At 34.0% G+C, this 13,647-nt stretch overlaps 1 protein-coding gene across 10 annotated transcripts in view; it reads right to left on the reverse strand.

Annotated features, from left to right (window-relative positions):
• RYR3 (ryanodine receptor 3) overlaps nucleotides 1-13,647 on the reverse strand; it is a 210,986-nt gene that overhangs the window by 50,816 nt on the left and 146,523 nt on the right. For all 10 annotated transcript variants that reach the window (XM_051621641.1, XM_051621636.1, XM_051621634.1 and 7 more), the window contains exons 56-65: nucleotides 13,360-13,435; nucleotides 13,085-13,208; nucleotides 10,155-10,270; nucleotides 9,797-9,864; nucleotides 9,126-9,247; nucleotides 6,927-6,976; nucleotides 6,281-6,341; nucleotides 5,055-5,293; nucleotides 4,056-4,137; nucleotides 800-930 (exon numbers count right to left, since the gene is read on the reverse strand). In XM_051621641.1, coding sequence (XP_051477601.1) covers nucleotides 800-930; nucleotides 4,056-4,137; nucleotides 5,055-5,293; nucleotides 6,281-6,341; nucleotides 6,927-6,976; nucleotides 9,126-9,247; nucleotides 9,797-9,864; nucleotides 10,155-10,270; nucleotides 13,085-13,208; nucleotides 13,360-13,435 — 1,069 coding nt within the window. The remainder of the gene's footprint in view (nucleotides 1-799; nucleotides 931-4,055; nucleotides 4,138-5,054; nucleotides 5,294-6,280; nucleotides 6,342-6,926; nucleotides 6,977-9,125; nucleotides 9,248-9,796; nucleotides 9,865-10,154; nucleotides 10,271-13,084; nucleotides 13,209-13,359; nucleotides 13,436-13,647) is intronic.

Raw genomic sequence — 13,647 nt, forward strand, 5'->3', positions numbered from 1 at the left:
TCACAACATACCACAATTGAATGCCAGTCACTCTAGCAAAATTCTCCCACCAGTGCTGCATCCATAAAGCAGAACTGACAGGAAGAAAGGGCTAGCACAAGCTTTTCTGTAGCTGATTTTATATGGAAAAACTTATGAAGCATATGGAATCAATATCCTGTTTTGTTTTGTTTACAGGAACAACGATTTTGGCTGGTAATGAGTCTTACATGGATCAATGAAGAAAATACTGAAATACTTTAATATATGAGAACCTATCAGGAGTTAGTCAGGAGAGAAGCAAGTGAAGAAAATCTATGTGGAAGGATTCATGCTCCTTTGATTAAGCTTTCATGGAATCAAAGTCACGTTCTGCCAGGAGGTCCCTATACGAAGCTGAACTGGAGTACTGGTAAAACCACAAAAAACACTGATAATTTTCCTGTTCACATAATAAGATATTACACCCCTTGCATGTTGCTAGTAAGAACGCTACTGTACAATTTGTTGAAAATTTTTGTAATGTAGATATGATCTCTGAGCTTAAAATATTACAGTATTCTGCTTCAGAAAAGAATTCAAACAACATATTCAGTAAAATATCCAAATATGCTAGGAGAAAGGGAATTATATTAAGACAATCTCAACAAAGCAGAGTGAGGCTAAAACAAGTAATTAAAGAGCAATAGTAGGTGTTCTTTACTGAGCCATACATTTGGGGATTTTTAATTATTACAATTTCTTTCTATCACTATTAGATATAAAGAAGTAAACACTATTTTATTTACTTTTTTTTTTTTCTTTTTGCTGGAGTACTTACTTGCTCTTTCTCTTGCACTCTTGGTGTTGAAGACAGACAATGGATTGTAATGGTTGAGAGAAGGTTCAAGGAATGCTACTGGGATGGCTGCTGCAAGAGATGCTAAGCACTCACCAAGTGCAGGACGCTGCCTGTATATGAGAGACACTTAAAAGTTATCTGAGGGGAAAAGTTTTTGACCAGGCTTTCAACATCTAGCCTGAATTATAAAGCAGCATTAACATTTACTGCTGATCTAGTTAATATTTTTAATACACTAGGAATGATTTGACAATTCTGAAAAATTGTATTTCTCACACAAACAAAATTACTGGACATTACAGTGGCTTAAGAAATAGGTGTTTGTTTTTTTAAAAAAAATCCACTAAATATTGTATATTAAAGGTAAACTGCTCCATAGTGCAAATGTGCAACTACAAACTATAGAAGACATGTTTAGAATATGCAAAAAGAATAGATTAGTTATTACTGTACCTCCGCTTTGCTTAAACAAGGAGCAAATGCATATAATGAGCAGGAATTCGTTTTGGCAGCCATACTCCTTTTCAAGATTTCACTTCCTTTGAAATTATGAGAAACACCACTGCTGTTTATCGAAGACTGATTTAATGGCATCCTGTGTGGCTCATTTTGAAAGGGGCAATTCTGCATTCCCCCACAAAAAGTTTCCATGTTCCTATTTGTCTGTTCTGTGCTAGAACTGTAACTCATATAACATCTTGATGACCTGGATGAACCAAATGGTCCAGGTAAAAAAATATCTCACCATATAACCAAAACTAACCAAGCCAAACCGACGGTAACAAAACAAGTTCATCATGTGCCTGCACAAACAGTATTTACAAGGAAAAAAGAGAGGGGTGGAAACATACAGATGAAGGCGAAAGAGATGCTGAGACAGTTCTTTTTGGCATGAAACTAAAAGTTTATGCAGATTTTGTTATGCTTGTGGATAAGATAGCACACACCTTTCATCCTTTGAAGCACTATGGTTTCTTTGTAACAGATATGGACCTGTTGAAGTGGACCCAGAGAGCCACAAAAATGATCATAAGGCTGGAGCAGCTCTCCTGGTGAAGAAAGACTCTGAGAGTTGGGGTTTTTCAGCCAGGAGAAGTGAAGGCTCCAGGCAGACCTTATTGTGGACTTTCAGTATTTAAAGGGGGCTTGCAAGAAAGATGGGGACAAACTTTTTAGCAGGGCCTGATGCGATAGGATAAGTGATATTGGTTTTAAACTAAGGGAGGACAGATTCAGACTAGATAAAAGGAAGACATTTTTTACTATAAGGGTGGTGAACTGGAACAGGTTGCCCAGAGAGGTGGCAGATGCCCCATCCTGGGAAACAGTCAAGGTCAGGTTTGACAGGGCTCTCAGCAACCTGATCGAGTTGAAAATGTCCCTGCTCATTGCAGAAGGGGTTGGACTACACCTTTAAATGACCCCTCCAAACCTAACAATTCTATGATTATTCCAGTTCCACGAATAACAAAAATCTTTTTAAGATTCCTTTGGGACAACAAAGTCTGCCTCATGTTATTACCTAAAGTTGAAGATTGTGACCCATGTAGTGCCTCGTCTTCAGCTGCCTATATCAGTTTTTATTTCACAGCCATGCTAGAATGTGAAGAAATAACTACATATCCTCCAACCTGCCAAAATGCACTAGGAGAAAAACTGCACTTTGATCCCCAATCTGAGCACTGTCTAACGTGAATAACTATTCCAGTCAATGCAATCAATCGCTTCTAAGTTTTGCTGAAATATTGAGCAGTGTGTTTGAAATCCTACCTCCCACCTAGAAACTGATGTCTGCCTACAGCTTTTATTTAAGAATCTGACAGTCTGGTAAAAACCAAAGTAAACGAAATCCACAGTTGGAAACCTCTCACACAGCCTTAGGAGACTAATTAATTTCCTCAGATATATCTGATCTGATCACTCATCCCTTCTAAGAAGACAACTGCAGTAGGAAAAGGTGATGCTGCTAACATCAACATTTACTGTACCTGTCCAATGCTTATAGCTCTTGCCAATCAAGTGAAGAACTGTGCTGTGAGCATTTCTCATCAAAAGGTAACTCAAATACAATCACCTTTTATTTCCTGTGAGAAGACCCTGACTGCTAGTGATTTTGCCTATCAGATCTGTGCAAAGAGCATTTAAGACTTTTAGTTCCAAAAAGAGTTGTGTAATTTAGAGATTAATGTATAAATGACTGAATGTGGCATACAAAAGAATGAGTTTGTGCACACATTAACATGCATGCAGAGTGGGAGGAAAGAGACAGGCTGTCCATCAGACTGCTCTTGCATTTTGCATGAAATAATTACTCAATAAACTCAGGAAGGAAGGAAGCATTCCTCATACTTGGCAAAGCTTCTCTTAACCAGAGAGTTGAGTTGCGTTTCCTCCAGTATAAGTTTCCTCTTTCAGGCCCTGTGGATCTTAAACTTTTCATTATAAAAATGATAATGAAAAGTGCCTTACCTAAAGCCTTCAGAAGCATAAGGAAGGGTAATGATTTCTTCAGCTCCTGTCTTGTGGTAGACAGATCAATAATTGGGGGTCTCTTTTCTGAAGTCACAGATACAGATTTGGGTTTCTTTTAATGGAACATGATCAAACGCCAGGGCTTGGAACATATAGCAACTAGAGTTTTAAAGGAATGTAGACCCTACTCTTTTTAAAATGCAAGTAACTGGTAAAGTGGTTTCCTTTATAGAGCTAAAGATTGTCAGAATGTTCTGTATATGCTCAGGTTTTTTATGCTCAGGACAACTATTTTGAGGATCTGTATAGACTTAGATGTGAGACAGACACATCCTACTTAAGTACTCAGTCTACTTAACACTTCAATGTGCAACAGCCAAACTTTGGGAGCCTTAATGGCAACCTGTAGAATAATTTCTCTTTCCCTATGGAAAAAGGTAAACTCTCTGCCATATGCAGAATGAGTTGTTTGCTTTTCTTTAGTTTCAGGTTGGTTTCTTGTTTTGGTTTGTTTGTTTGTTTTGTTTGGTTGGTTGTTTTTTTTGTTGTTGCTTTTGGTTTTTTTGTTTGGATTTTTTTTTGGTTTGGTTTGGTTTTGTCTGTGTGGAATTGAACTCTAAGATGTAGACTACTTCCCATCTAAAGTGTATTTTAAAGATGCTCACACTGTTTCAGCATCACCTTTCATCCCGCTGCTTTATTACCTAAACAACACACTTCTAAGGAAGATAAAATTTTACATGCTGAGTTTTTCACTCAATACCTTTCCACATAGATGTTCTTCCCAGTCCCAAGGGAATAGAGGCTACAAAGAATTCGGTAACATGAAACTTGTACATCACCCACTAGAGGGAAATAAGAAGTAGATTATTAGTATTTATTCAATTAAAGACTGCTTTCCAAATATTAAATACCTACTTCACACAACCTGATAAACAGTGTCTAAAACTTTTAACATATGCAACACTGAACACTCTAGGCTACTAATACTCAACATATCTTCAATTTCTCTGATACCTGGTCTGTCATCTACATCCATTCTAAATCCTATCAGATCACCAGATGTTCCAAGAGGCCAGCAGATACTTGCTAATAAGATATTGCACATTATCACACTTGCAGAATACAATTTTAAACTAACCCACATCCATCTGTATATCTAATCCCCCAAACATTATTTTCAGTGATCCCCACCTTTTAAAAAAACCTATTTCATGGCTATCAATCTTTTCATTATCTTCTACTTTGGAACTGGGGAGACACCAAGATATACACAATTCTAGAACAGCATATTGCTGAATCTCCAGGAGGCTTTTCAGTAATTTTAAACTAAATTATGCTAAAAAAAAAAAACAAAAACCAAACAAAACTAAAGTGATTTTCAAATGTAAGAAAAAACACACAGGGATTAATGAATTGTCTCCTTTAATAAATGAAAATATGCAATAAAAAAGCATAATTTCATTTCATATAGGAAAGTAGTCTCATCCAGACTGTTGGTAAGAGAGCACTTAAGGGGAAATTTTAATTTCTCTCTCTGAATGTTAGGAGAAATATTGCACATAACTAATTGGAAACTTACTGAGTATTATTTTCAAATATACAATAGAAATAAGCTACTGTGCAGCTACATCAGATTTAATGCTGGAAATGTGTGTGTTATTTAAAACAGAATTTCATCCTTTGAATTCATACAATCATTACTAAAAAGTGTTTGTATTATTATAGCACAATAAACCTCAGAACAAAATAGAAGACGTACAAAGTAAATCAATTCCAAACTGGTGCTGTGAAATATGTTCAAAAATTGATGTCAAGATTGGTAACAATGCCACTGTAGTATAATTGATATTCTGTGAAACACCCTTGATTTGTGTTCGTGAATGGGTAAATTTTCCAAGTTTAAGATTTTCTGAAGTTTTTTCCAGGTCTTCAGCTGCATTCTCAAAAAAGGCACGCAATCCAGCTTTAACAAGCTCAGACCCTGATTTCATAACAGTTCTGAAAAATATAAGGGAAAAATATTAATTTTGCGTTGATCTTTAGTAGTTGTATAGCTATATATGTACACATTAGTTACATTTATTAGTCTTTGAAGGTACACACGTATCGGTAGCATTATGAACTGAAAAGGACACCTGCATCTACACAGTAGTATAAGCAACAATTAGCTTGAAGTATTTTATACAAAATTATAGCAATAAAATTTTGCTTTCTCAGTCTTGTCTTTCCAGTTTTTGTCAACCGATTTCAAGTAAGATGATGCCTTTTCAGCAAATGTCACTGGTGGTGAGAAAGCTCCTTTGCACAATATGCTCAAGAAAAATACCTCTTAACCTGTAAATATTTATGGGAGCCACAGTAACTTGGTCTACAAGTCAGGATAAATTCTTATGTATCTTCAAAGAGCCCCAAATCTATAAAATGCAACTGTAATAGCAGGATCACAATCTTATTCCTTCATTTTTTTGCAGTCTTTCCAACCTCTTAATGAAGATTTCTAGTATTGTTATTCACAATTAGTTCATTTTCAGGCTGATGTACAACATAACCAGGCCAGAAAACTGCTAAAATTAGAAAACTAACCTGGTCTGTCTTTTAATCTACATAAACATTTCAATGGTAAATGTAATTATGCCCATATATTAATCCATTTTGTATAGTTCTAATGCCAGAATTTCCAATACGCACTAAACTGTTTCAGTATCTTCAGGCATTAGTACTTGCAATTCCAAAGTTTGTGTGATTTATATCTTCCAATAAAGTCTTTAGATGCCCTTGGAAAGGGAGACAAAAGTCTTTAGTGTTTGAACGACAGGCATTAAAGAGAAAAATGTAGATTAAACCTTTTGGTCGAGATCTGAATTACTGATACTGCTAATATAATCAATGACAAATAAGGAATAAAAAAAAACAAACAGAAACAATCCAACTGCGTGTAGAAAGCTCTGTCATACTTTATAGTTGGTACAAATGTTGCAAACTTACCGCGTGTCAAGAGACTGAGCTAAGATGTGCAGGCAGTTCACCATTGTAGCAGAATCACTACCTGGTTAGAAAGAGATACTATGAGAGCTCAACATTATAGAAAATTTAGGACAAACTAATAATCTAAACTGTCATTGGAGATGCATAAGAACTAAAAAGAGTAACTGATGTCTAATTCTGGCTCATTTTCATTACTTGACCCTGCAATATTCTGAACTTCATATCTTGTAGTACCTTTCTTTTATAATGTTCTTACCAATACCTTTGAGAAAGCTATGTTATTTTATCCCATATCTCCCATGCCTGTTGAGAAATTATAGGATCTGACAGTAGTATGACTGAAATCACAACAATTAGTATCAGATGACTTTTGAAAAGCTAGAAGTAACTGCAAAGGCATGAGATTTTTTTTAAAGGAATCTGAAAATTCTAGAAGCTGCTATTGCTTCCTGCTCCAACTCTTTACATATTCTATTAACTGTTAGCTTCAGAGCTGTGTTCAGTGCACTCACCAATTGTACTGGAAGTTTATGCATAATTTTATAGAACTTTGCCTATAGTTTGTGAAAAGCTTCAAGTAAGACAGAACAATGTTAATGCATTTTTTATATTTTAAACTTTATCAAGATCTTTCTTAACAACTTACCAAAAAGTGAGATCCTATGTCTAACAAGAGCAGCTAGTTTGCAGAATAGGCTAAAGCAGAAAAAGAACAGAAAGAGCAACACAAGACAAAGATTAAAGATTTATTTAGAAAATGAAGTAAAGAGTAGTAGGAATATGAAAGAGAAAACACAACATAGTTCCTGGAAAGTGTATTTTGAATCATACAAGATGGTAACAGTTAGTCAAATAGCTACATTAAGCAGAATAATTATTTGAAGCTTATGAATTATCTCCTTTTCTAAGCTTTACTTCAGAGATGACTTGAAATGTGAAACTTGCTTCTGATTACAGTGACTTCCAACAATTGCATATTATATGGTTGAGTCATGCTTTATGGCTATTATTTCTGAATAAGAACTTTTTTTTCTAAGAACAAGAAAAACTAAGTAACATTTTAGTGTTTTACTTGACATTCTGCAGGAAACAAAAATTACAAATCTTCATACTATTTACAACAATTTGTGAAGATACCCTTTGTAAATAAATACATCTGTATTTAGCCACTGACCATGTTAAGATTAACGCTGAAATACATATAAAGTAGAAAAGCGTCTGTCAAGTATGTCAGAAACTTGCATATCTAACCTATCTGTCAAAATAATAGGATAATTAAGAAAAAGGAAAAATCACCAACTCTGAAGATTGAAGGGGCTACTTTAACTTCTAAAAACAGAGATTTCAAGGCAGACTTTTAAATCATCTTTGCTATAGTTTAGAAACAGAATTAGGACATAGCAAAATGAAGCAAATACACCCTAGGAACTGGTATGGTCTCTTACTAACAAGAGTATCCTTATTCTCATTTCTTATAAAATGAAAATAACTGATAGTCCCTTTTCTTAATGAAGAACTGACAAATAATTTTGAGATATTTCTGAATTTATAATAGCAGATTTGCAGGCTAGATACCAAACTTCATTCATGCAACTTCCTAAAAGTATTTTGTGCAATCTTAGCAAGTATCTTTCTAGCTGAATTGACTGGGTTTAGGGGAGTAATAGGAGTATTTGGAGAAGAAGCATGAAATTGAAATGAAATTAAACTTCTTTCTTCTGAACTTGAGCTGAGTTTCCCAGCTACTGGAGGCCTGTCTTGCACATTTATATGTACTATATCTGAAAGCTCAGTAAAGCACACTCTTAGGGATTTAACACCCATTCTTATAGGCAACTGCTATATAAGGTTTATTGCCCACCTAGAAGATGGAAACCAAACGGTAATAACAACTCAGAGAAATGTAAAAATAATTTGGAAGAAAAACTGAAGAATTTAATCTAGGAAGTTCAAGGGTACTCTTGATCTTATGTAACAATGAGTAAGTAAGCATTGCTTTCAGACTTTACTATCTATTCTTTCATTGGAAAAAACAGTCAACTCTGGTAGTCCACATAGTGAAGAAAAGCAAAAGAAATTTGAGAAACTGACAGTTAAAGTAAGGAAGCATAAAAGTAAAATCTAGTATGAAAGATTAAGATAGAAAATTTCCCAAATAAAATAACTGACAGCACATCTTCAAATGGTAGGACAAAACTAGCAACAAAAATGTTCAAAAAAATTAAATATCAATTTTTAAATGTTAAATGTAGCAAAATTAATTTCATATTTTTGTAAAGGTAAACCATTACTAACTAAAAGGCAACTCTCTTTTTAAATTACATTTTCTAAAGTAACTGAGTCAAATAGCTGATTCCAACCAAATCTGAAGCAGGACAGGTGTCTAAAAATTAAAAACTTCCTTCAATTTTTTGTGCAGCTGCAACATGGCATTTGCACATTTTTTGGTATCTGAAACTTAAAATGTAAGATCATTGAAATGACCCAACAGTGGGATAAGTTTCAACCAGGAACTGCCATCAACAATGAAACAAACCCATCGGAAACTAAATTTCATTAGTTTCATTGTTCACAGATTAATTTATTAACTTTTTTGATGTTACAATCCACAATGGTGTATATTTTAATATACATTATTTAGTATATATACTAAATTCTTTACTTATATCATAAAGAATACTGAAATGAGGAATTCTATTCACTCACTGCCACACTGATACAGAGTAAACTATTCACTTTCTGGGTCCGAAAACTGAGCTTTTGAACTATCTTACTTTTCAACCAAACAGGAGACCTTTAGTTATATAGAGGGAACCCTCCATTTTTATCTTAATTTTCTACTTACTTTGCTACCATTTCCTTTTCCTTATTTGATGCATATCCACTGCTACTGAGTGTTTTTGTTGGAGAAGACAGGAAGTACAGGCAATGATTTGTAAAGTACTGATCCACTAATGGTAAAAGCACCTAAGAAATTGAGATACAAAATGTATTTTTAACAGAGCACAATGGTAAACTCAGCAGCAATGCACTGGTTGGTCAACGGTCATTTGAAGAATTTTATAAGTTGTATTTTCTTGTATCAGACACACACACACACAAAAATCATATAAAGTAAAACCTTAAATCTTACCTTATTACATAGATAATAAGCAGTTAATTAAGTCATACTATGCACTTCAGTGATATAATGAAGCAAAAATTTTCAGAAATAATTTGTATGTTCAGTGACAATATTGCTCACAGGTAATAAATAAGTTGCCTTCTAATTTCTATGTTCCTTCTCTTGAAGAAGCAGGTCTATTTAAATATTTTGAATACTTGAATCCAGCAAATATATTGAAATATTTTTTATGATATTTTGAAATACACGTTAACATTTGATTGATTACTTACCATGAAAAAATGTGGTAAAGATATATTTCCATTAACTGAAAAGCAGACTGACATTACAAATTTCCATGTTCTGGATAATGGAATATACATGTACACTGTTTGAAATAATAAATCACTTACTTTGGCAAAGAATTTTATTTCTTGGTCATGAGGCGATTTTTCAGTTTTTCCACTGGTTACAATGGCTTCTGCAGGGATACAATCAAGGCAGACACGAATTAGAAGCTGTATAATAAAAATAACACAACTGCTCTTTGATATAACCTTGCAAACTTAGTTTTGCTGAAATGCAAATAGAACAGCACAAACAGTTTAGCTAGTTATAGATGTCCAAGAATTCAATCTGCAAATTAAAAGACAGAATTTAAGTTTCTCATATGTGGTAAAAATAGTGGCTGCTACAAATTTAAACATATCAATAAAAAAAATTTAAACACCAACAATTTTATTTTTTTTCAAACTAAAATCTTCAGCTTACCCAAATGTGCAATAAACTCTTGAGCAGAATCAACATATTTTAAAATTTTCTTCAGAAACTTAAAGGCAAACCTCTTTTCCATGGATGAAGCATCCAATTCCATGTCATTCAGACCCCTGTTTCAGAAAGCATTGAGATAAATAGTGTTGATGACAACAGCAGTACAAACTATGACAGCACGATGAAGCATTCTGTTCCTTATTGTTTTAAATTATGGTACACTTCCATAAGAATAAGAAAATTACCTTTCATGGCAACTTTTTATTATCAGCTCCATTGCAAGAAGTGTTAAAATCAGTCTGAGTTTCTCTAAGAGGTACAATAGTTTTGGATTAAAGTATCCAAATATATATATTTTAGCTTAAGAATTTCAGAGACCTATTGCACAAATGAAGCCATGGTACATTTAAATCTAACAAAGCAATGCATTTGCCACTCATTTTTTATTATTGGCAGATTAAAGTGCCAAATGTTTAATATCTCAGCCATTACAGCTTTACAAAATCAGTCTAGGTACTGCATTTTATAATTCATTATTAAACTTCATTTTTGCCTTTACATTTTATGAAACACTGAAGCCAAAATAACTCAAGCTACTAAATGAAAACCTAAATGCAATAACAAACTACTCTACTACACAAAGTATTTGAATTTAAAATTTGAATTTGAAATTTTTTAACAGTACACAATACTTTTACAAGAGGCACGCATCATTTTTTTTTGAGATAAATTTATTACCTAAATGAAGGCTAGTGAATGCAAGTTATTAAAGAGGAATAAAAACATGTACGGTTGCCCATGCCTAGATTTAAAATATTAGATTTTATCTTATCTACAAATGAAATCTACCTTACTGAAATTCTAAAATTCTTTAGGATTATGGAAAAATTTAGGTTGGAAGGAAAGTCCTCTGAACCTCTGAAAGTCATCTGATCCAAGTCTCATCTAAAAGCAAAGCCAAATCCAAAGTTAGATCAGGTTCCACAGAACCTCATCCAATAATCTTCATAAATCCACTTGAACTTTGCCTTGTAACAACTTGTTACTTTGAGGAGTGTTTGACCTCGTCTCTATAATCTTGCATTAAGTAGTTGAAGACAGTGGTAAAATCTCATTGTAGCCTTCTGTTTTAATACTGAAAAAATCTAGCCTCTCCTGAGACTATCTCCTAGCATGATATGCGTGCCAATCCCCAAAGTATCTTGGAAGCCCTCCATTTGATTAACTCTTTTATCAATGTCTTCCTTAGTACTGGTGAACCAAAAACTGGACAGCATACTCCTGATACAGTTTCATAATCTCAAAATGGAAGTAGAAAAAATCACCTCCATCAACCTGCAGACTAGACTTCCTAATACAGCCTTGAATGCAGTCAGCCTTCATCAGGAGGGCACACCCTCTTTCTCATTCAACTTGCAGAATTCAAAGTGGTTTCTGCATAGATGCCATCAAGCTCAATTTCCCCATTCCTAAGGTTATTCTATCCCAGGTATAGGACTTTCAGTTTACTGTTGCTCAACCTCACAAGAGTTCTGTCAGAGTCCTTTGAGTTCCTTGAGTCCATCACAGTTCCTTTGAAAGGTAGCCAGACTCCCACATTTATTGCTAAGGGTTTATTCCACAAATTTTCTAAGGATGCATTCTGACATGAACAGGGATTTTTTCTTGTTTTTTTTCAAGTCACATAACTCTATAAATGTTTTATTTATGCTGTTTTCAAATATACTTTCCATCCCATTTCAATCCCATTTTATACATAAACATATAGCAACTCTAATCTCCTATCTTACAGATTCATTAAAAAAAAAATAAAATACAAATTTGATCTGAAGAGTCCTAGTTTATGTATTTTTTTGACCTATTAGTTGATGTCATGTGCAATCAAATTCTTAGTTGTACTAACAGCTACACATGGTGGACAGGTATCTCCTGTTGCCTCACTCTCACCAAGGATAATGCAACTAAGAATTTTTCTGTATTTTCAGTGACATCACTGTAAGTATTCTCTTTCTGTGTTAATACATACTCTGTCTCTAAGAGTTTGCAAGTACTTTCCTAATTATTAAAAGACATTAGTAGTTTTGTTAAATAACAAAGGCAACATCAAAATATCTTCTAGAGTTTTAATGATGTTTAATGAAATACCATGTCATTTCTAATATATGCTTGAGTAAGGCCTGAGAGATTAATCTGAATGTCATAAACACCCATAATTGCTTTAAATTGTTCTCAACGAAGAAAGATGAGTAAACAACAAAACAGCGGCAGATGGTATATGTAACTACAAACACTGTGCTGCCTGTATGATTCCAATTCTAAAGAATTTCCATGGTTTAATGATTAGTCCAGTGTTTTTAAGAATGACATTCTGGAAATATGATAATTGCAATAAGTACTTCAAAATATTTTATATATACATAAAATATGCACATATTAATCTGAAGAAAACACTGAGAAGAGGATAATCTTGATTCACCCTGATACAATTACTGCAAACTCTTTGCCTATACTGGAAAGAGTCTGAACAGGCTTTCTGAAGTTGACTTGTCACATTAGTTAATACTGAAAACAGTGTCTTCCTAACCCAAATAGATGCCACTGCAAAGAGAAATTGAAACTATTTGAGTAATTCCACAAGTGTTTCAAAGGAGCATACATTTACAGGAACTAAACCTACTTTTCTTATTCAATGGGTCTAAAGTGATTAAAGATGGTATACAAACGTCTGGTGGTGTATCTACATTTTAATTTCAGGCTGAGAGTCTACATATGTGGCAGGAGGGTATTTTTCTCTATAGTAATGCAGGAATGTGTATTTAGAGCTGTGTTCTAATAGAATCAGAGTATGGGATGGAAGGGACCTCTAAAGGTCACCTAGTCAAACCCTCTATAATAAGTAAGCAAGGATCTCAGAAAAACATGCAACTTACCGAGATATGATGATACCATTGACCTGAAGGAATTTAAACAGCTCTTGTGCCTTTTCTCGGTCCCGTAGTTTCTCCTTGGCTGTCAATGTGTCGTAAGGTACCAATAAAGGATGACTACCTCCACCTTTAGTAAGTTGAAAGAACTGTAAGATTTCTTTCACTTCAAGTGTGAAAAGGAATTATTCAATTTCGATTGTCTCACGCTGTCTTCTGATTATTTATTCTCCCTCATTTTCCTTGTCTTTTTCTGTGTGGTTCACAGGATTCTGGCTTACCTTTGCTTTCCAACTCCGTTTTCTTCTTTTTGGCCCATATATTATGGTAGTTTTCTGCCATTACCTCAACCATTCCCTACATTATTATAATCAGAAAAACAAGATGCAATATTAAAAGCTGATAATTAAAAATTCTGTAATTCTACATAATTTTACAGTCTTCAGTAAAGTCTACACTCTTGTGGTAAAGAAACATAACAGTTAAGTGTCATTTCTACATCTAGCTGATCTTTGAACAGCGTACAAATATATCACATGCTGTTTGCAGCCCATTTCAGGGCTTCATGA

The sequence above is a fragment of the Apus apus genome, chromosome 5 (assembly GCF_020740795.1).
Source record: "Apus apus isolate bApuApu2 chromosome 5, bApuApu2.pri.cur, whole genome shotgun sequence".
Classification (NCBI taxonomy): domain Eukaryota; kingdom Metazoa; phylum Chordata; class Aves; order Apodiformes; family Apodidae; genus Apus; species Apus apus.